Source organism: Acanthochromis polyacanthus, chromosome 14 (genome assembly GCF_021347895.1).
Source record: "Acanthochromis polyacanthus isolate Apoly-LR-REF ecotype Palm Island chromosome 14, KAUST_Apoly_ChrSc, whole genome shotgun sequence".
Classification (NCBI taxonomy): Eukaryota; Metazoa; Chordata; class Actinopteri; family Pomacentridae; genus Acanthochromis; species Acanthochromis polyacanthus.
In genome coordinates, this window is record NC_067126.1 from 12,420,732 (window position 1) to 12,441,672 (window position 20,941).

The following is a 20,941-nucleotide window of genomic DNA, read 5'->3' on the forward strand; positions in this document are numbered from 1 at the left end:
CTCCTCTGTCTTGCTCAGCAGACCGAGCTACCGGCTGTGTCGTTTTCAGAAAACCTCACAGCAGGTCCAAGGAAAACCTTTATACTCTGTAGGTTTCCTGGCAATCATTCGACCTTGTACATTTACAAAAAAAGAATGTCTTTATCTGCATCAGAACAGCACTGGCATTTAAAGATTCCCCAGTGTGTCCATTTGAAAAGAGCAGAAAGTATAAAAAGGCAGAGTTCAATAAATAAATCACGTCTTCTGGGTTGATCATATTATTGGCTTGTACGTCTCATGCTGCCGCTGATATGTGCAAGGGACTAGAGGAGGGTAATTACGAAGAGTGGACTATTTTAATCATGTTCTACTTAATTGTAGAAATGTAATTATTTCAACAGATCACTCGGGGGGGGAATCAAAAGATCATCCTCAGTACAAGTAATTTTTTATTTCAAAGAATATTTATAAGTCTGCTCTGTTACAAAAGCCATTTTAAAATCCTGGATAAATGAACTTCTCCGGGAATATTTTAAATATACAGAATTATACATATCCAGAGGATTTCTGAGACAGAAGTTACTTGCCAAAGTTGAGTCTATGTCATTCTTTGCTTCTTTTTATTCCTACAGAAAAACAAGGCATTCAGTGGTAAATAAATGTTTACAAAGCTAAGGTGCGATGCCAAAGTCACTGACAAATCCAGGTATTTTACATCTAATATACAATGCCTTTAAACACGAGGTGCTCAACGGAAGCATAAACAGCTCTGGCTAAAATCATAACTATGGAGTTACTGCAACAGGACTGTATGAGGGCTACTTTAAGTGTAGCTGAAGAAAAACAACAGTAGGTTTAAAACACGATGCCTCACTTCTCCTTCTTCATTTATAACAACTAAAGATTTACTACATTTTTTGCTCCATTTACATTTTACCAAGACAAATTAAAGTAAAAGCAGAAGCAACGTATGAATGATAATAATTACACATTTTCTCCAACCTTGTAAATTACACATGTATAATGTCTCAATATATATAAATCAAAGTACAGGCAAAGTCATCGACAAGATTTGAGATTTGAAAGTATACAGACGTGAAACATCTCAGTATTTTTCATTTGCATAAAACATGGATTCCTAGCAGGTTTCCACTAAATGGAAGAGATCCCAGACATAAACAGAGGCAGAAAAGACGTCATGAGGAGATGCAGCATTTCGTCAGATTAGTAACAAGCACACAAAAGGATTTCACCCTAAAGTTTGATAATCCTTTGAAAATCAGTGTCTTTTCTTCTTTTTTCACAATAATGATTTTCTGTGAAAGTCCACAAACATGCACACGCAGACGTGATAAAACCCCACACATGGACAGTTCACTTGAAAATCTCAAATGCAGCCACAAAATGTATAACAAGGCAGTGGGTTTATGGAAAAGAAGTCATATTTGAACCATTTGTACTAACTGTTAACATACAGGTGAAATATAAGAGTTTGCACTTCAGTCATTCTGCTCAAGATCAGCTATAGTGATGGATGCTGGTGGTGACAAAAAAAGAAAAAGAAAAGGGGAAGGCTTCTGCCTTTTGAGAAACTGTACACTTCGCCCTGAAGGGTGTCCCAGATTTAACACAAGCTGGCTGGCGTTGCAGAAAGATGAGTGTTTTCAGCACTACAGAACAAAGAGACGATCTGAATAAAACTCACTCAGGGACTTAAAAACATGGATGGTGATTACAATCAAAAACAAAAACAGTGAGGCCATTATTGTAGATAAACTTGAAACAAATGAGGTCAATTTCACACTAGCTCATCGTGCAAAGCTAACAGCCTTCTAGGAGTGTTTCCACTGCCCACGTTATGACATGCAACTGGTGTTTTCAGTTCTGTTTACTCTGCACAACACATTGTCTTGCAGGCTGCCAGTAGAAGACACAGTTTAGCTGTAATTTGAGGGAAAAGATATGCTTCAGTTTTGATTACTCGCGCAATTGCACTTGAAGAGCTGCAAGGAGTATTTTAGTCTATTTTACTTCACTTTGTAACTAAGTTTATCTTATCTTTTGCTGGTAGCGCTGCCAAAATACTGTAAGTGCCGTATAATAATAATAGTAATATAAGTATAGTGACTGAATGTATCAAATAGACAGTGACAGGAGACTGCAGTTGCTGCTACATGACCAGGATGTGTGAATAGAAGGAAAATAAGCTTCTTTTGTTTCCTCAAATTTACCTACACTAATGTAACCTAACCCTCTTTATCCACCTTAGAATAGGAGGATGTTGTGTGGATTCTTTAAAAGAGGCCAGCACTGTTTGGGAGAGGCTATGATAGACTATGGATTGTAAAATGCTCATTTCCATAAATCAGACAATCGCTGCACATTACACTGCACCCAACTCTTCTTTTGTGTTGACCTGTGACGTGTGAAAACCAGCGTTGCTTTCAGTCTTCTATAGAAAAAGAGCTCAAGGACAGGAGAAAACTTCGCCTCACATACAGTAGCTGATGACTCCTGACTCAGAAGCACAGCAGACCTGCGTAATGGACACGCTTCAGTTATTTCAACCTTCCTGGGTGTGTTCAGTCCTGCTTGACAGGCACAATAAAGCCGAAGGTACTACCTGAAAGCAAGAATCTCACTCTCTCACACACACGCACACAAGGTAAGTCAACTGAATACACAGCTAACAACTGAAATATCTCAAGTATGTATTCATGTCAGGTCTGCCATTAGTCAGTCCTACAGCAGAGGCTGCTGATAATACGTTGCCTGCTGCTGTTGGGGAGCCTGGTGAGGTGGAACAGCTACAGGATATGACACAGGAGGCATGCTGGAGTTGTGATAGGCTGACATGTCCATGGCCACACCCGCCTGGTGGGGGTAAGGAGCTCCGGCGGCTTGGTTGATGTACTGAGTGCTGCTGTGAAGGAAATACGGATGTGACATTTAGAAACAACAACATATATGTAAAGTTAGCGTCACAAAGATCCTCAGCTGAGAAGTTCCTCAACAAAATTCTCATTTAGTGCACTTTTTTTGTTGCAATACGATAATATCTTAATACTTGAAAAATTCTGTTGCCCCTAATTAATGATGTAAATATAACTGTTATTAAAACTGAATAAATTACTAAATGTTTTTGCTTTTCTTGTGACAAATTGTCCTCTGATATAATGTAACAATGTGCATTTTCATACTTCATGCCAATACATTTCCACGCAAGTTTACATTTTTACAACATAGTTTTTCAAAAAAAAAAACAACTCATGTTCATCTTATATTTTTCTACTGCATAAATTTCTGAGACTTTGAATGAGAGCAAATGTAACATGAGCAACTTCCCCTCAGGGATCAATAAAGTATTTCTAAGTCTGATTCTGTAATGGATAAATTTCAAATGTTTACACACATTTGCCATAATTTCAATCTTTGAAAATGACAAAGTTAGGTCCTTCTCAGTGCTAATTAGGACTGGCCCGAATAGCAATCTCTGGGCTTCAGATATTCGGCCCCAATTAACGACAAATATCCAAATTTCTGGATGGTCCGATAATGGCGGTGGGAGGGATGGGGGGCAGTGGTGTGGTGGTGAGATGGAGACAAACAGTGAAGCTGAATATTCAGATTGTCCAACATCAGCCGACGGTGGAGACGAACGGACGAGCCCAATAATCTGAGTGTCCAATGGGGGGAGGGATGTCCGAATACTCGGATCTCAAAATTAATATTCGGATACCACTGTAACAACCAAATATTTGGATATTCAGGTCCAGCCCTAGTGCCACCTAGTGCTCGCTTTTATATACAACTGACATTACCAAAACCCTACCTGTTCTGTTAACTATCCAATACTGAAAACAAGTAGTTTTCTAATTGCAGTACCTATAAAAATATTCATCCACAGAAGGTTTAACCCCACAGGCTAAATGATATAATAGCAGTACATCTACTACACACTGACTTGACAGAGCTAAACACTTCTTCAATCACGTATTTTACCTGTTAAATTTTTCATTAAATGACATTATTTGTGGATACCTGTTTTCACTTTGACATGAAAGAATCTTTATTCATAAATTCTTATCAGAAAACCTAAATTCAATTGACTGTAAATCAATGTTATAAAGCAATTAAAGAGGAAGTCTCTGCAGAGTTTCCACAGAAACTGCCTTTAAATTTTGTTTTCTTACGTCATGTAGGGAGGCTGAGCAGCTTGGGTGTTGGGTGGTGCTGAGACATTGGGCGGGAGTGAATGCAGCGGTCCGGGCTGGTCACTGGGTAAAGTGTAGGGCTGAGCAGGGGGAACCTGGGGCATCGCTGGAGGCATGTAAGGTCCAGCAGATGGTCCGAGGTAGCCCTGAATGGAGCAGAAGATCAAGAGAGAAGCAAGCCAGCTTTAGCAAGTGCTAGAAACATGACTGATCGCGCAATTCTTCTTAATTTAAATGATGTAGAGAAAGCGTCACCAGCCAACTCTTCATGTATAAATTGAAAGTCAAGAGTGAAAAAAAGCTTATTGACCCTAACTGACCTGCTGAAGAATTCGTCATGGTGTTTTGAGGAAAACATAAAAACACAGAATATACAGTACATATACACACAACACAGCAATTATTTATAGAGAACCAGACATGTAAACAACCAGCTTGTAGAGGATGCTGCACCTCCAACACACATACCGGGCTTTGCAAAAGTTCTGTTACACGGTTTCATGATCTTTAGAGACGTTTACATGTCGGAGTGAAAAATTCCATTAAATAAACTGAAAGTTCTACCTTATAGGCAGGTGTCCTTAATACAAATTTTTTTCTCTGGTGAAGTTGTATCAAGATGCAAGTCAAAAGAGTTGAGATATCTGCTCTCCTTCATGCTGGCCACAACAAGTCTGACAGAGCCAAGCAGCTGAACATCAGCCGGATGACCGTCCACAGAGTCGCGGAGAGGCTCAAGAATGGTGAAGATCTTTCAGTGATCTTCCAAGAATGGTGAAGACCTGAAAGATCTTCACCATTCTTTAGCCTCTCCACGACTCTGTGGACGGTCATCCGGCTGATGTTCAGCACAAAGGAGAGCAGATATCTCAACTCTTTTGACTTCCATCTTGATACAACTTCACCGGAGAAAAAATTTGTATTAAGGACACCTGCCTATAAGGTAGAACTTTCAGTTTATTTAATGGAATTTTTCACTCTGACATGTAAACGTCTCTAAAGATCATGAAACCGAGTGTAACAGAACTTTTGCAAAGCCCGGTAAACTGTCACACAACACAGTAAATTAATTAAACAGCAACTAAAGGACTAGCTTCACATTTCACACACTGTTGATGCAAAAATTAGCTAATAGCAATTAGCTATAGCTAAATATGAGACATGGTATATTTAGCCATGTCTCATATTTACCCCCCCCCCCCCCCCCCCCCCCAACACACACACAGAATATTGGTACAAAACTACAAAATTTGAAGTAATTAAGCTTTTTTAAATAAAATTAAGTTAAAAGTTTTCGTCCACTTCCGCAAAAAGTTAATATTCTGTCTGGCCCTGGTTAAACACAGAAACACTTTAACAACAGAGAGGTTCACCAATGAATGCTTGATCTCCAGAAAATGCCTTTCTGCTGGGAGCTAGACACAGAACTCGACATATAAAATATTCATGCTGTTCCAGTCAATCAGGAAGTGTTGCTACACTATTTTTCACACATTTAGAAGTGACTATAAAATACTAATTTATTACAAAGATTTTATTTTGTAATCTCAAACGCAAAACTAAATTCTTGTTCCTGCAGGTGCAAAAACAACCTGGTAGCGAGTTTAACTGAGCTCTGCAAAAAACATGAAGGGTGAATAATAGGTTGAGCAGCATGCTGGTGTGGGCCTGCCCGGTGAAGTGGACAGTTTTTCGAAATCTTCAGGGAGAGACAGTGACATCAATCATTGCAAAGAAAACAGCCACTGCCAAGAAAATTCGGGCAGCTACAAACTCTCCAGGGAATAAAAAAGGCTGATGGAATGTCAAGCTACCAGGACAGGTCTGGGAGGAGAAAGTCACCTAAATCTAACAGCAGTGTAAGCACATTTTTGTTGCTGCTACAAATGCTTTTATATCAATCCTGTGTTAGTGCTGAAATTCAACTATCCAATTGCACAAGGTGTATTCAAGTGGAAACACTGGTAGCAAAAACACATTCTGTCAAAAATAAACCTCTTCAGTCTTGACTGAACTGTGAACCAAACCTCTGACTGAATCCATCATTAAATTATGTATGACTTCGCTCTGCTGTCTATTGATTGAGTGCATGTGACAAGACTGAGAAAACAGAGCTGCAGTACACCAACAATAGCAGTAGATGATTACATTTCAAGGTATTTAAAAGCAAACCTGAATTCTATATATATCTTCAGCTTTTTGCCATTTTGATCAGTATTCATCATTTGATCAGATTCCAAAGAGCAGTGTCATTACCTCGAGCTATTTTTATCCTGCTGTTGAATAAGCTATTCAAACCAAATAGCTTCTTCAACCCTAAACCAACCCTTAATTTTTGAACAATGGGAGTGCAGATTGCATTATTTCCCTGATGAAAAATACAGTAGAAACCGAATCTAATAAAGCAGGGTTATGAAGTTGTAACTGTGTTTTGTCCAATGTGCTTCCTATCATTTGCAACTTTCAAGTGATTATTTAACGGACAGCCTTGTTGTTCAAATGTCATTTAAGAAAGACAATTACACACGTGGACAAAATTGTTGGTACCCCTCAGTTAAAGAAGGAAAAACCCACAATTCTCACTGAAATCACTTGAAACTCACAAAAGTAACAGTAAATAAAAATTTATTGAAAATTAAATAATCAAAATCAGCCATCACTTTTGAATTGTTGATTCACATAATTATTTAAAAAAACAAACTAATGAAATAGGGCTGGACAAAAATGATGGTACCCATAACTTAATATTTTGTTGCACAACCTTTTGAGGCAATCACTGCAATTAAACGATTTCTGTATTTGTCAATGAGCGTTCTGCAGCTGTCAACAGGTATTTTGGCCCACTCCTCATGAGCAAACAGCTCCAGTTGTCTCAGGTTTGATGGGTGTCTTCTCCAAATGGCATGTTTCAGCTCCTTCCACATATGTTCAATGGGATTCCGATCTGGGCTCATAGAAGGCCACTTTAGAATAGTCCAACGCTTTTCTCTCAGCCATTCTTGGGTGTTTTTGGCTGTGTGTTTTGGATCGTTGTCCTGTTGGAAGACCCATGACCTGCGACTGAGACCAAGCTTTCTGACACTCGGCAGCACATTTCTCTCCAGAATGCCTTGATCGTCTTCAGATTTCATCGTACCTTGCACACTTTCAAGACACCCTGTGCCAGATGCAGCAAAGCAGCCCCAAAACATTACTGAGCCTCCTCCATGTTTCACCGTAGGGACAGTGTTCTTTTCTTCGTATGCTTGGTTTTTGAGTCTATGAACATAGAGTTGATGTGCCTTACCAAAAAGCTCCAGTTTGGTCTCATCTGTCCAAAGGACATTCTCCCAGAAGCTTTGTGGCTTGTCAACATGCATTTTTGCAAATTCCACTCTCGCTTTTTTATGAGTTTTTTCAGCAGTGGTGTCCTCCTTGGTCGTCTCCCATGAAGTCCACTTTGGCTCAAACAACGACGAATGGTGCGATCTGACACTGATGTACCTTGGCCTTGGAGTTCACCTTTAATTTCTTTGGAGGTTGCTCTGGGCTCTTTGGATACAATTCCAACGATCCGTCTCTTCAATTTGTCATCAATTTTCCTCTTGCGGCCACGTCCAGGGAGGTTGGCTACTGTCCCGTGGGTCTTGAACTTCTGAATAATATGAGCCACTGTTGTCACAGGAACTTCAAGCTGTTTAGAGATGGTCTTATAGCCTTTACCTTTAAGATGTTTGTCTATCATTTTTTTTCGGATGTCCTGGGACAATTCTCTCCTTCGCTTTCTGTTGTCCATGTTCAGTGTGGTACACACCTTTTCACCAAACAGCAGGGTGACTACTTGTCTCCCTTTAAATAGGCAGACTGACTGATTATGAGTTTGGAAACACCTGTGATGTCAATTAAATGACACACCTGAGTTAATCATGTCACTCTGGTCAAATAGTTTTCAATCTTTTATAGAGGTACCATCATTTTTGTCCAGGCCTGTTTCATTAGTTTGTTTTTTAAAATAATTATGTTAATCAACAATTCAAAAGTAATGGCTGTTTTTGATTATTTAATTTTCAATAAATTTTTATTTATTGTTACTTTTGTGAGTTTCAAGTGATTTCAGTGAGAATTGTGGGTTTTTCCTTCTTTAACAGAGGGGTACCAACAATTTTGTCCACGTGTGTAAGTAGCTCTAGATTTTTGTAAAAGGTTGTTCAGCTCAGAGATTTTAGATAGCATACAGGTCAACTTTAATGTATTTTTTCTGACCTGCATGGCCACAGCTGAGCCGGCTGGTGCGTACTGCGACTGCATCTTGTTGTACGCTGAGTAGAATGGAGCCTCATTCATGAGCTTGTTGTAAAGCTCCAGGGCCTCCAAAACCTTCACATTCAACTCTGACAACTCTGAGTGATTCCTGCAACATAGAGAGAGACACTTGTTGAATACACTGGATGAAGAATCCTTTCTATTTGTAGAAATTTCAAGGAAGCCAAGACTCAATCATTGCTGTTCATATCGTAAATTTCACATTACCTAGAAGGGTCTTGTTGGACCAATATATTGATTTGATTAGATCTTACACTACACTGCTTTCTATGATCAGAATTTACCACAAAGAGGTTGTATATTTAACATATTACCTGTCAATCTCCTGCAACTTCTCATCAATCATCGGGTTCATCTGCTCACATGCACCTGTTCAGTCAGATATTGACAGATGGGAAGGAAAACACAAACAGAGTCAGACAACAAAAATGTGGCTCAGAGGGACTGCATTTGTCACAAACAGTGTGACTTCATTTACACCAGAATTAGAGTTTATACCCTCCAGCTGGATCAGCTCTGGGGAGTCGGGGGATGGATCTGCAGGATCTGCATTCTGCAGCATTGCCAGCGTTCTGTCCATTTTCCCCTGCACAAAGGAGAGAGCAGACCTGGGTTGACAATTTGACTGAGAGGTGATGTGGTCTATAAATGAAAGTGCACCGATGAAAAGGTCGCACCTCATCAATGAAGACAGGCTCGGGCTCAACTTTGGTTTCCAGGCTTGTCTCTTCAGGACTGGCTGTCTTCTCAACATAAGCCACTGTGCAGGAAAAAGTTAAGTTGAATTAAAACTTTCTGAACCAAGCTGTTCCAAGTCAAATCAAATGACTTTAGTAGAGAGGCTGGCATGCTTTATAATGTGACAAAACAGGATATACTGAAGGGCTACAGCATTAAGTTTCAGACGGAATAATAATGCAAACCTGGCTCTGGCTCTGCATTCAGATTGGTTGTGACAAAGTTGGAGGGGAAAAGCCCAACTCCTCTGTGGTTCTCTCCTTTCCACCAGTTTGGATCACTGCAAACAAAAGTATGAAATATGAATAAATATCAATGCATAAGCTTCTGAGAATTAGCTCATTTACACTCAGCGTCTCAGTAATGGTCCTAACAGTCAAAGTCATTTACTGAAAGCATAGAATCTCCATCAAACAAGCCACGTTAGCATAAAAAAAGCATTGTTTTCACAGGGTTTGCTCATTGCACAGGGTGGAGGTCTCTCTTCTAATAAAATGTGTCAACACAGGGCTACACAATATTATCATTCAACCACCAAAGCTCATATACAGAGACTCTGCACACCAGTTTAAACTGTGAACAAGCGAATCCCACCCTGAAACTCTAAATGTCAAATTAGAGCCAAACAAATGTTAGCAGCCATGACTACATAAACCACTATCAGCTATTCCATTAATGCAATTTCAGCACTAAACTATGAATGTCTTTATAGATTTGTTGTTCTGACCAGATTACTGAAACTAATCGTTAATTATGCAGTCTGACCTAACAGGTAGGTATCCTTGGAATAATGAATAGTTTCCACATTACTTTTGAGATACAAGCCATTTTAGCTACAAAAACATCTCTTCATGTCAATTGCCTCATCAACATTAAACTTATTGTCATTTTCAGCCCACACCTGCAGGGACATCACATAGAGACCCGTCTATTGGTCTTTGGAAACAAAACTAAATAATGCCAATTTTTCTGAGATTAGTATTTCTACTCATGGAAGAATTTGTGCAATATATAGCACAATATGTGCAAGCTTGTTATTTTCCACATACATAAGACTCAGTGTAACATGTAAATATCCACATACGGAAGAATCAGTGCTTATGTATATTTTTGGTTTATTTTATTTTTCTACTGATACTCCTTCCATGTCTGCACTATCCCTTTTGCTGCGCTAACACTGCTAATTCCCCCACTGTAGAACTAATAAAAGCTGCTCTTGTCTTATCTTACGATTGCATGTGTTATGAAACATTACCTGTCATCCAAAACGAGAATAACTTCTCCAGCTTTGAAGGTCAGCTCATTGTCCTCGGCAGCCTCGAAGTCATACAGCGCTCGCACCTTCCGGGCCTCCTGCCCACCACTTCCGTTAGCGTAGCTTGGGGGGTCGGAAGTTACGGCCACGGGTCGCGTCTCTGCCTGCTGCTTCTGCTCCTGCAAGGACAGCTCGATGGCTGGGAGAAGGCCAAAAGATTTGGATGGAAAATAGAGAGTCCAGAAGAGACATGGAAAGGAGAAGAGGAGGCTTGTCAAATATCCAGCACATATGGGCCTGGCACAGACATAGGATTCATCTTTCTTATTTTCAGAACACACAGCTCTCAGAGGAGTGCTTAAAGGCAGCAAAATCACCTTTTGAAGCACAGAAAATCTCACTGGCAACCAATTTAAATTGTTCTACTACTTAAAAAAAGCTGCAGCTCTATTTGAATGTAGTATAAAACATATTTATGTGATGGAAAAACATTGACTTTAACAAGAAGCCAAGAAGTCTGAATGACAGCACCTAACTTTACCTTTGGCCAGGTCATCATCATCTGATGCTTTGCTTGCTGCAGGTGTGCTGCCCTTTGTGCTGGACCCCTGTAGTGAGGATAGAAAGATAAGGTCACAACTCTGTGCATGTGTGCGTGTATGCAGGTGTGTGTGTGTGTGTGTGTGTGTGTGTGTGTGTGTGTGTGTGTGTGTGTGTGTGTGTGTGTGTGTGTGTGTGTGTGTGTGTAAGGAACTGAGTGAAGGTGTAGCACAAAGACTACAGATGAAAACTGTTTTCCGTTCAAGGTAAAAGTGCAATTGAAAGATCAACTGGACCTTGTTGTCTGTGCTAAACAGCTACTATTCACCACACCTTTGTATTAACAGCTGGTAAATGCTAATATTGTCTGTTAGTGAGACAGAAAATATCACACCGTGTAAATCTAACATCCAGTGGCAGATTTAAGTTTGTTCCTAATCGATCGATTTCATCCAAAACTACCACCTAAAATTGCTGCTTGTGCAAATTTAAACCAGTTGACTGTGCCATAAGAAAGCCAAACCCAACATGTACCAACTGAGAGGTCAACAATATGACAAGGAAAACCAGTTTTAATAAAAACAGCTTTATAGTGCAAAGCTGAATTAAGACAGGGAATAAATGCCTGCATTAGGCTTGGGCGGTATTATGGTAATACCGTATACTGCCGGTGTTTAAAAATAGCAGCGGTATCAGTTCCAATACCGTCATGAAAAAAATGCAATGCTCTTATACAGGAGATAAGGATTAAATATTAAATAAAAGTCATTTAATGCCTAAAATTGATTCTATGTCCAGTAGCACTTATGTGTGGTTGAATTTTCAGTTTTACTTAAACAGTTATGTTTTAGCCTACTTTTGGAGACTTTCCATAAAGTTTATGAACGTGATGTCGTCACGTGACAGCGCGGAGGAGAGAGAGGGGGTGGGGGGGTGGGGGTGGGGGTGGCAGATCCCGCACGGGTTGACTTGCTGTCAAAAAAGAAGACAACTTCTGCATTTTGGGAGAATGTGTTGGCTACATTAGAAAGCTAACAAAGTCAATAAAAACTGCAATTCTTAAAAAGCTGGAGACCAAGTAAGAAACTGATTCAGTGCGCAAATTAATCCGAAAGTGCACTTTCCTCGACCCTCGTTACCGTGGAGGATATGAGACTGATGATAACGCACTGAGTGAAATCAAGGCTGAATTACAGGCATCATGAGCTTAGAGGGGCAAGCAGCACCAGCAGCAGTGGCCATCAGAATGGAAGAGGAAGAGGCACAACCCAGACCCCCACGAAAAAGATGTCTCTGGGAACCCTCCTGCAAAAACGACCTGCAGCAGCCGGTCCAGTCGGCACTGCAGACGAGCGAGCCAGCGCTGAATTAACAGCCTATTGTTTGGAGCCTGTCATTCAAAGAGACGAGGACCCATTTCTCTGGTGGAAATATGCTGCCAGTCATTTTCCCAAGATGTCGCGACTGGCCTGAAAGTACCTGTGCGTCTGTGCCACAAGCTCATCATCAGAGCGGGTTTTCAGCACCGCAGGTCCTGTTGTATTTTGCACTTTTTTCTAATCTGCATTTTTGTATTAATAAGAGTTGTTTATAATATGCATGTTATGTTATTATTCAGTAATAGTGTTTGGTATTCAATTTCCGAATGTGAAGGCGCAAGCCAGTAACAGTAATAGTCATGGTAATACCGTATACCCCGGTAAAATGTGAAGGAAGTTTGACGGTATGAAAATTTGGATACCGCCTAAGCCTAGCCTGCATCCTGTCTAAGCAATGACATTAAAGTTCAGAGTGAATGATCGTAAAAGGTAAAAACTGTCACAGCTTGAGTCACACAACCTGCTGCTGTTTGCTCATCAGCTGATAGAGATTAAATGTCATACCTGCTGCCTCTTGTGCCACCTGCTCTCAATTGAAGTAGGTTTCCTTCACCCTCCCACAACACAATATACAGCACACAGGGACAACGCAAGGATGAGAAAGCAAATATAAGGTAATTAATTTCCTGCCTAAAGCCACAATGCTGTTTATGAATCCATATTCTAAACTGTCAGTTTATAATCCAAACAGGTGGAAATGGGTCAAACTGTTTGTTGTGGCCTACATTTGTGTCTGGTGTTGTAAAGTAAAGTCTAGATTGTTATATACTCAGTCCCACTTTGTTAGATATGAGTGAAATCAGGTCAGCAATAAATTCTATCTTTACAGAGACAACAATATTCCTAGGTTACACAATTGTAGGTCAGTTGCTTTACAACAACCTGAGAACAAAGTTCACTTCAAATTGCGACACAAAAAGGGTTGTTGCATAACAAATCACACAGGCTTTATATAATAAAACCCAACCAGACAACTGCTCTGTCCACTACATAGGCAGTTCCTGGGACCCACACATGTCCACAGAATTATGAGAAAAATGCAAAAAGGAAATTCCACAGTGAGAATTTGCCATAAAAACTCTGACAGAAGAGCTCCACCCAAGTCAAACCTCCACACTGGTCCGCACTGAAACCGCAGCCATAATGATGTCCTCATACTAGGCAAAAAAACATCCCACACACAAAGATATTTTGTTACTGTGGTCTGCAGACATGCTGTAATCGGGATAAGAGAGCCAACAAAACAAAGAAATGTGACAAAGTACAAGGAGTGTACTATCACAAGGAGTGATAGTTAATGATACTACAAACAGTGCTTCATTCAACATTCTAGCGTTAGGATCCAACTGCTAAATCTGGCTGTGGGTGAGATGTTTTCCATGCAAACAGCCACTCTGGCAAGCAAAGTGTTTGTTCCTGTCTGTAAAAATAAAAAATAAAAGCAGGCTGGGATAGTACTGAAAGTGGCAGACACAATATGTTTGTTGAGGAGGTGGACTAACAGTAATGGCTTACAGTTATTACTAATTTGTTTCACCAAATTGGAAGTCCGTAGAGGCTTACTATGCTGTTGTCAAGTTGGAAATTATGTCCCAATTTGTTTGCAAACATGTGAGACACCTTGGATTTTGAAACTGGGCTCTTTAAGGCTTTGAGGGTTAAATGAGGAACCTGATCTGAAGACAGCAGCATAAATTTCTGTGAATTTTTAAAAATAATGTATTTTTCGGAGCTGACATTGTTGATTTACTTAGAAATAATTTAGCGCAATCAATAAAAGCTAAGAGACTGTGTTATGAGACTGCCTATTTTTGCCCATTGACTGTCTTGCTGTAAATTACTATACTATATACAGTGGGTTCAATAAGTATTTGAACACCCTGCGATTTTGCAAGTTCTCCCACTTAGAAATCATGGAGAGGTCTGAAATTTTCATCGTAGGTGCATGTCCACTGTGAGAGACATAATCAAAAAAAATCCAGAAATCACAGTGTATGATTTTTTAACAATTTATTTGTATAATACTGCTGCAAATAAGTATTTGAACACCTGTCTATTAGCTAGAATTGTGAGCCTCAAAGACCTGTTAGTCGCCTTCAAAAAGTCCACCTCCACTCCACTTATCCTCCTAAATTAGAAGCACCTGTTTGAGGTCATTAGCTGCATAAAAAACACCTGTCCACCCCATACAATCAGTAAGACTCCAAATACTAACATGGCCAAGACCAAAGAGCCAAAGACATCAGAGACAGAATTGTAGACCTCCACAAGGCTGGAAAGGCTTACGGGACAATTGTCAAACAGCTTGGTGAAAAAGATCCACTGTTGGAGCAATTATTAGAAAATGGAAGAGGCTAAACATGACTGTCAATCTCCCTTGGACTGGGCCTCCATGCAAGATCTCACCTCGTGGGGTCTCAATGATCCTAAGAAAGATGAGGAATCAGCCAAGAACTACACGGGAGGAGCTGGTCAATGACCTGAAAAGAGCTGGGACCACCGTTTCCAAGGTTACTGTTGGTAATACACTAAGACGTCATGGTTTAAAATCATGCAGGGCATGAAGGTTCCCCTGCTTAAACCAGCACATGTCCAGGCCCATCTTAAGTTTGAAAGTCATGTGGTCAGATGAGACCAAAATGGAACTTTAATTCCACTCGTCATGTTTGGAGGAAGCAGAATGATGAGTACCATCCCAAGAACACCATCCCTACTGTGAAGCATGGGGGTAGTAACATCGTGCTTTGGGGGTGTTTTTCTGCACATGGGACTGGACGACTGCACTGTATTAAGGAGAGGATGACCGGGGCCATGTATTGCCAGATTTTGGGGAACAACCTCCTTCCCTCAGTTAGAGAATTGATGACGGGTCGTGGCTGGGTCTTCCAACATGACAATGACCCGAAGCACACAGCCAGGATAACCAAGGAGTGGCTTCGTAAGAAGCATATCAAGGTTCTGGAGTGGCCTAGCTAGTCTCCAGACCTAAACCCAATAGAAAATCTTTGGAGGGAGCTCAAACGTGTTTCTCAGCGACAGCCCAGCAACCTGACTGATCTAGAGAAGATCTGTGTGGAGGAGTGGGGCAAAATCCCTGCTGCAGTGTGTGCAAACCTGGTGAAAGATTACAGGAAACGTTTGACCTCTGTGATTGCAAACAAAGGCTACTGTATCAAATATTAACACTGATTTTCTCAGGTGTTCAAATACTTATTTGCAGCAGTATCATACAAATAAATTGTTAAATAATCATACACTGTGATTTCTGGATGTTTTTTTTAGATTATGTCTCTCACAGTGGACATGCACCTACGATGAAAATTTCAGACCCCTCCATGATTTCTAAGTGGGAGAACTTGCAAAATTGCAGAGTGTTCAAATACTTACTGTACCCACAGTAAATCTGATATTTTGAAGCTGTGACTTTACTACGGTCTTCTAAGTTTTGTCATGTATGCATGTTTGTCTGATAAAGTCATACAATAAATAAGAGTTTATATATGAAGAAATTAGAACTCAAATACCACACAGGTAAAATAGTGTTTGATGTGCACTTTGCTTTGCGTACCATCTCAAAGTCTGTGTTAATGCTGTTAACATACCTGTGAGGATGCAGAGGGAAAGGTGACCCCTTCCTCTTTCAAAGACTTGATCGTAGCACCGATGAGGCTGAGCTGTGGATCCTTCTGGAAGTCTTCTGCCCACTCCACCATCAGAGCTTTTAGTTTTTCAGACACTTTGGGATGAGCCTACATAGGACACAGAAACAGACAGCTGTGTTGCTCCCTCTTGTGTTTTTATGCCATAAGGAGGTTAAAATGACTGCCCAATAACAAGGGCTCTAACTCAGTTTAAGCAGTAGAAAAACTATTTAGGAATCTCTTTGTGATGTTTCAGCACATTTTCATGTGTTGCACTGGAGAGAGAATTATAGTGGTTGGGAGTGCACAAAATGGTCACAGACAGATGTGAAGTGAGGGTAAAAACGGACGAGTTTACATACCTTGCTCAGCACTCCTCGTACTTCACTGGCAAACTCTCTCGAACAGATTTCCAAGTGGAATATTTTGCCACAGTTTGATACACAAGCACCAAGCAACTGTATAAAAAGAAGTGGAAATTATAGTCAGGCTAAAAAGAGATTCTTTGAATGTGATCGGTGTTTTTTCCCCCACCACTCACATTACTGAATTATTTAAAGCATATATTAATAGCAGGTGAAGCTTTTGAAATTATGAATGGTTTTTGTGACAATAGGGCTTTAATTGCCAGAATGACTGAATACAGACATCTAAAAATAGAACAGGCCATGTGACAGTATTTGCTCATGATGACTCAGACAGAGAAAGAGCTCTCACACTGCTCAATGGAGATAAAGCCCCCAGTGGAAAAATCTTGCACTTTCTTGCTTTAAAAATGGACATACTACATCAGTTACAGATTGACTACAGCAACACTGCACTTGTTACACATAAATGTGACTTAAGAGTTTGACCTATCAAAAATCTAATCACCTTTATGATGTTTTTTTGTGTTGTAGGTTTTAAATTTTAGAATTGAAATGCTATTTTGAACAGCTGTTGGTGACAGAACTGTTGTAAACTTACCTGCACCTATTTATTTCATTTTCACATCTAAGCACATTCTCATTTGCACATTTCTGTATCACTCATGTATATTCTTGTATACTTTATTGATTTTTCTTTCTATTTTCTATATTTTTATCTTATTTAATTTTATCTTATTTTAGTGTACCTTCACTTTATATCCGACCCTAATATTCTGTGTTGTCTTATTGTTTGCCCTTTTGTTGAATATCCAGCCACTGTAACAACTAAATTTGTCTGTGAGAACTAATAAAGTCAGTCTAAGTCTAAGAAAAATGCACAAAGTATGTTTAAATCCAGTACCTACTGCCACAGTCATTTTATGTTTTGGGCAATATTGCGTCTACAAAAAACATTAACACTGAGAGAGCAACATGTTGAGATTTTTGTTATCTTTATCTATCTGCTTTGGGAAACACTTTCAGATCAATTTATTCTGTGATGCGTCATATACTGGGATCCCAGTATATGACGCATGTTCAGTATAAACTAAATAATACTAGTTACTGGGTCTTCGGTCCAAATCTAAGGAGAATTTCTTCCCATCTCAATTACAAGTTACTTTTTGATGATATTTTCAGACATTTTTATTCATATGGTGGAGCAAGAAACTTACATTGAGGGCCTGCATGGCAACATGAGGCACTTTGTGGTTGACTCTCTTCATAATGGATCTCAAGCTGTCCTTTGGTCTGAAATAGAAGGAAAGAGAGCCAATAAACTGTGAGTCCAATAACAGTGTCTATGCATTTAAGATGACCCTGATAACATCTCAAAGTTTCAAACAAATATACTCTACTTCAGGATCATTTGAATAACAATGTCAGCGAAATACTAATGTGCTCTTACTAATGAAAGGAAAAGCTTTTTTTCAGCTTACCCATTGGATGTTGTTCCAATCTTATCACAAATGTCCATAATTAGCCCCCAGTCATCTGTCGTGTTGGTTTCATTGGTTGCCTTCTCTGGAAATATATGAAACATAAGATACAGTAAGTGAGAAACAGTGAAAAAATATCTTATGGCATCATGGCTGCTTGCTTGTCTTACAACATTATATACTCATGAGAAGGCATGCCAGTCACAATGGGAAGTAATGATTAGCTATCACTGAACTGCCACATATTAGAAATGATTAATGTAGGATTAAAGTTGAAAAAAGTCTTGAGAGAGTCCTACAATCCACTAAATTTTCCAGTTTTAGTTAAATGCGAAGAGTCACCTCAGTGAACTGTTGAGACCATCCCAGCGTAAATGTTGTAAATCGTGATCAGCTTAGTATGTGACAGGCTAAACAATCGTCACATTAATTTACAAAATGGCATGAACTCTATTGTGTAAAATTACATGTGCCTTTTTTGCCATTAAAAGTTCATACTTAGTTATAAGACATTTCATTTAAGTGTATGAGTTTTTATGATGGTAATAGAGGAGGTCTTTTTGACTTCATGTTAACTGACCAAGCACATTACTGCTTAGTAATGTGTTAGCAGGAAATCATTCCAGTGAGCATTTCCAATTCATAGTGTCATGACCCACATGACTGAGTCAGTTAAGTGCAACAGTGAACTATTGTCTAGTCATACCAGAATTACAGTGTTGCAGGGGCTGATAAAGTTGGTGGCCTGGAAAGTTTGCATGAAAATTTACATAGCTGAGTATGACAAACGACATAACTAGATGACACAAAAGGCTCAAATAAATAAATTAACTATTAAATTAGCATCCATTAATCTCCAGGGGGTGGGGTGCGAAGAGAAATTATTCAGATTAAATAAAGTTGAAGCTGATTCTAAAATTAGAATTTCTTTCTTTTCATAATGACTTTAACCAATTAAACAGTTATCTAAACAAAGAATTAACTGACTAATTGACATATTTTAAAAATTATTAATAGATCAATCATTGCAACTCTATTGTCTAACAAGTATATCAAATCGTAACATACTGATTCGACTTTCAAAACTAGGACATACAGAAAAACAAAGTAAAATCAGGCAAAACTAACTGGAATTGTCTGGCACTTTTGCTTCTATTATCTACTATTACGATTTATCAAATTAGTCACAGATGTATTTCCCATTAACGAACCTAATGACGATCAGTGATCTCCGCTTATTAACTCTGTTAAAGGTAACTGAAGTGGGCACTTTGACTGCTTAACGTTAACTTTAAAAAGTGGCCGGTTAATTAATTAATTCATATCAAATTAAGACATATTTAAAATATTTCCAATCGAACATAATCGCACTGTTGAGCCAATATGACCTGAAATGGGGTCAGGTTAGCTTGTAAATGACGTTGTTCTGTGTGTTTACATGAATCAGACTCAAAGTTAGTTGCCAAGCTGTCGCTTATCCTGGGGAACAAATATATCGATAAACTTATTGACATCCTTTAAGCTTATCAACAACAACATTGAACATTCAGAAAGCGTCTAAGACTTTCGTATGTTGTTGGTGAAAAACTGGCAGCGTCGAAATAACTTGAAGTGAACTGAAGCTCATGCTAAAGCTAGCGTTAGCATCAAGTGTTGTTAGCTGTGACTCACTGAAAAGGCTAGAAAACCCGCATTTCACTTACCGACATCTTGGTCAAAAGGATTTTGGGCAAATAAAGGCATCCTAACGATTTTTTTTTTAAAAAAGAGCCAGACTATGTGAGAAAAGAAAGGTTTGCGTGTTCTCCGGACTAAACCTAAACAAATATCGCTTCCTTGTCCATTAAACTTGCACCAGTTGCTCTTCCGGAAACTGGGCTGTCTTCGATAATGCCTGAACAGAATTCAAAATACCGGAGTATGTTTTTACCGCGTGTGCCCGTTTTGTTTGTTTGTTTGTTTGTTTGGGTTTTTAGAAAATATATATCATATTTATTATTATCATTGTTATTTAGAATACAGCACGTGGATATAAAGTCTTAAAAATATTCCATACAATATTTGGTACATAATTTTAAAACCTATTTTGCACGCTAATAAAATACTGTCATCTAGTGGACAAAACAAGAACTTCTAAATGTTGGTCATCTTAATGTCAAAAGCAGTCACAAAGTAGTTTACGACAGAACTGAACCTTCACCTACATTTAAATGTAGGTGAAGAAAACCCACGCCTGCACAGGAAGAACATGCAAACTCCATGCAGAAAGATTCCAGGAAAGCCGGGACGCGAACCGGGGATCTTCTTGCAGCAAGGCAAAAGTGCTAACCACTACGTCACTGTGCAGCCCCTACAGATGCAGCAAATAGATAATGCAAAGTGCAAACTGCGGCTTTGTAATATTTTTCCCAAAGTCTTAGGAATCAACCAGTCATACTTTTATAGAACACTATCCTACACCAGGTTTTCAGTGTTTAGAAGAAATATAATTGCATTTGTTTAGGAATGTGCACAATAGAAGCAAAAACAATAGAAATATTAAAGATATTGTAGCTACACTGTGACAGCATGGCTCCTCCACATGGCAGCCTATTTTGTTAAACTTTTTGTTTTTGTTTTTAACTGTGTGTCTATTTTGGTTCATCTATTTGAAGTTGTTCTTGGATCTGGTTGTAAAACAGAGAGAAACTGATAAAGCTGAGTCCAGTGAGTCTTTGTGTGAACATATACTTGGCAAAAAACAAATAATTCTGTTTCTGTGATTGTGATTACAGAGACACGACATTAGATTGAAAAAAAAATCATTATTTTTTGGCTAACAACAAAGTCCCTGTAACCCTATAATGCAGTCATGTTGGAAGTCTTCACTTTGACTGTACTATTCATACACAATGACACAAGGATTTGTCATTCTGATGGCATTGACATGTTCATTGACACGGATATTTACTTTTGAGAGATGAATTAATGATTCTGAACAAGAGACTGGCTTTTGTGGGTAATCCACGGTGTTTTGCTATTTGTACAAATTGTTCTGAGAAATG

At 39.1% G+C, this 20,941-nt stretch overlaps 1 protein-coding gene across 2 annotated transcripts; it reads right to left on the reverse strand.

The window, feature by feature from the left end:
- Window positions 1–413: 413 nt before the first annotated feature.
- stam2 (signal transducing adaptor molecule (SH3 domain and ITAM motif) 2) lies at window positions 414–19,778 on the reverse strand. 2 transcript variants are annotated; one of them, XM_022219724.2, is made up of 14 exons: window positions 19,601–19,778; window positions 17,898–17,982; window positions 17,634–17,709; window positions 16,414–16,509; window positions 16,013–16,159; window positions 11,033–11,099; window positions 10,492–10,690; window positions 9,422–9,516; window positions 9,176–9,258; window positions 8,997–9,084; window positions 8,813–8,867; window positions 8,439–8,586; window positions 4,176–4,342; window positions 414–2,902 (listed from the first exon to the last, which is right to left on the reverse strand). In XM_022219724.2, the coding sequence occupies exons 1-14, from the start codon at window positions 19,638–19,640 to the stop codon at window positions 2,725–2,727; spliced, it is 1,524 nt and encodes a 507-aa protein (XP_022075416.1). In that variant the 5' UTR covers window positions 19,641–19,778; the 3' UTR covers window positions 414–2,724. The 2 variants fall into 2 exon arrangements, with proteins under 2 accessions (XP_022075416.1, XP_022075414.1); XM_022219722.2 differs by having other exon boundaries at window positions 414–2,905.
- Between the last annotated feature and the right edge of the window lie 1,163 nt (window positions 19,779–20,941).

Coding starts and splice junctions, on each gene's coding strand:
- stam2 (XM_022219722.2), bottom strand. CDS start 19,640: ATGCCTTTATTTGCCCAAAATCCTTTTGACCAAGATGTCG. Junction 9,259..9,421: donor GAATGCAGAGCCAGAGCCAG/GTTTGCATTATT, acceptor TTTCCTGCACAG/TGGCTTATGTTGAGAAGACA. Junction 4,343..8,438: donor GCTCAGCTGTGGCCATGCAG/GTCAGAAAAAAT, acceptor TGCTCCATTCAG/GGCTACCTCGGACCATCTGC.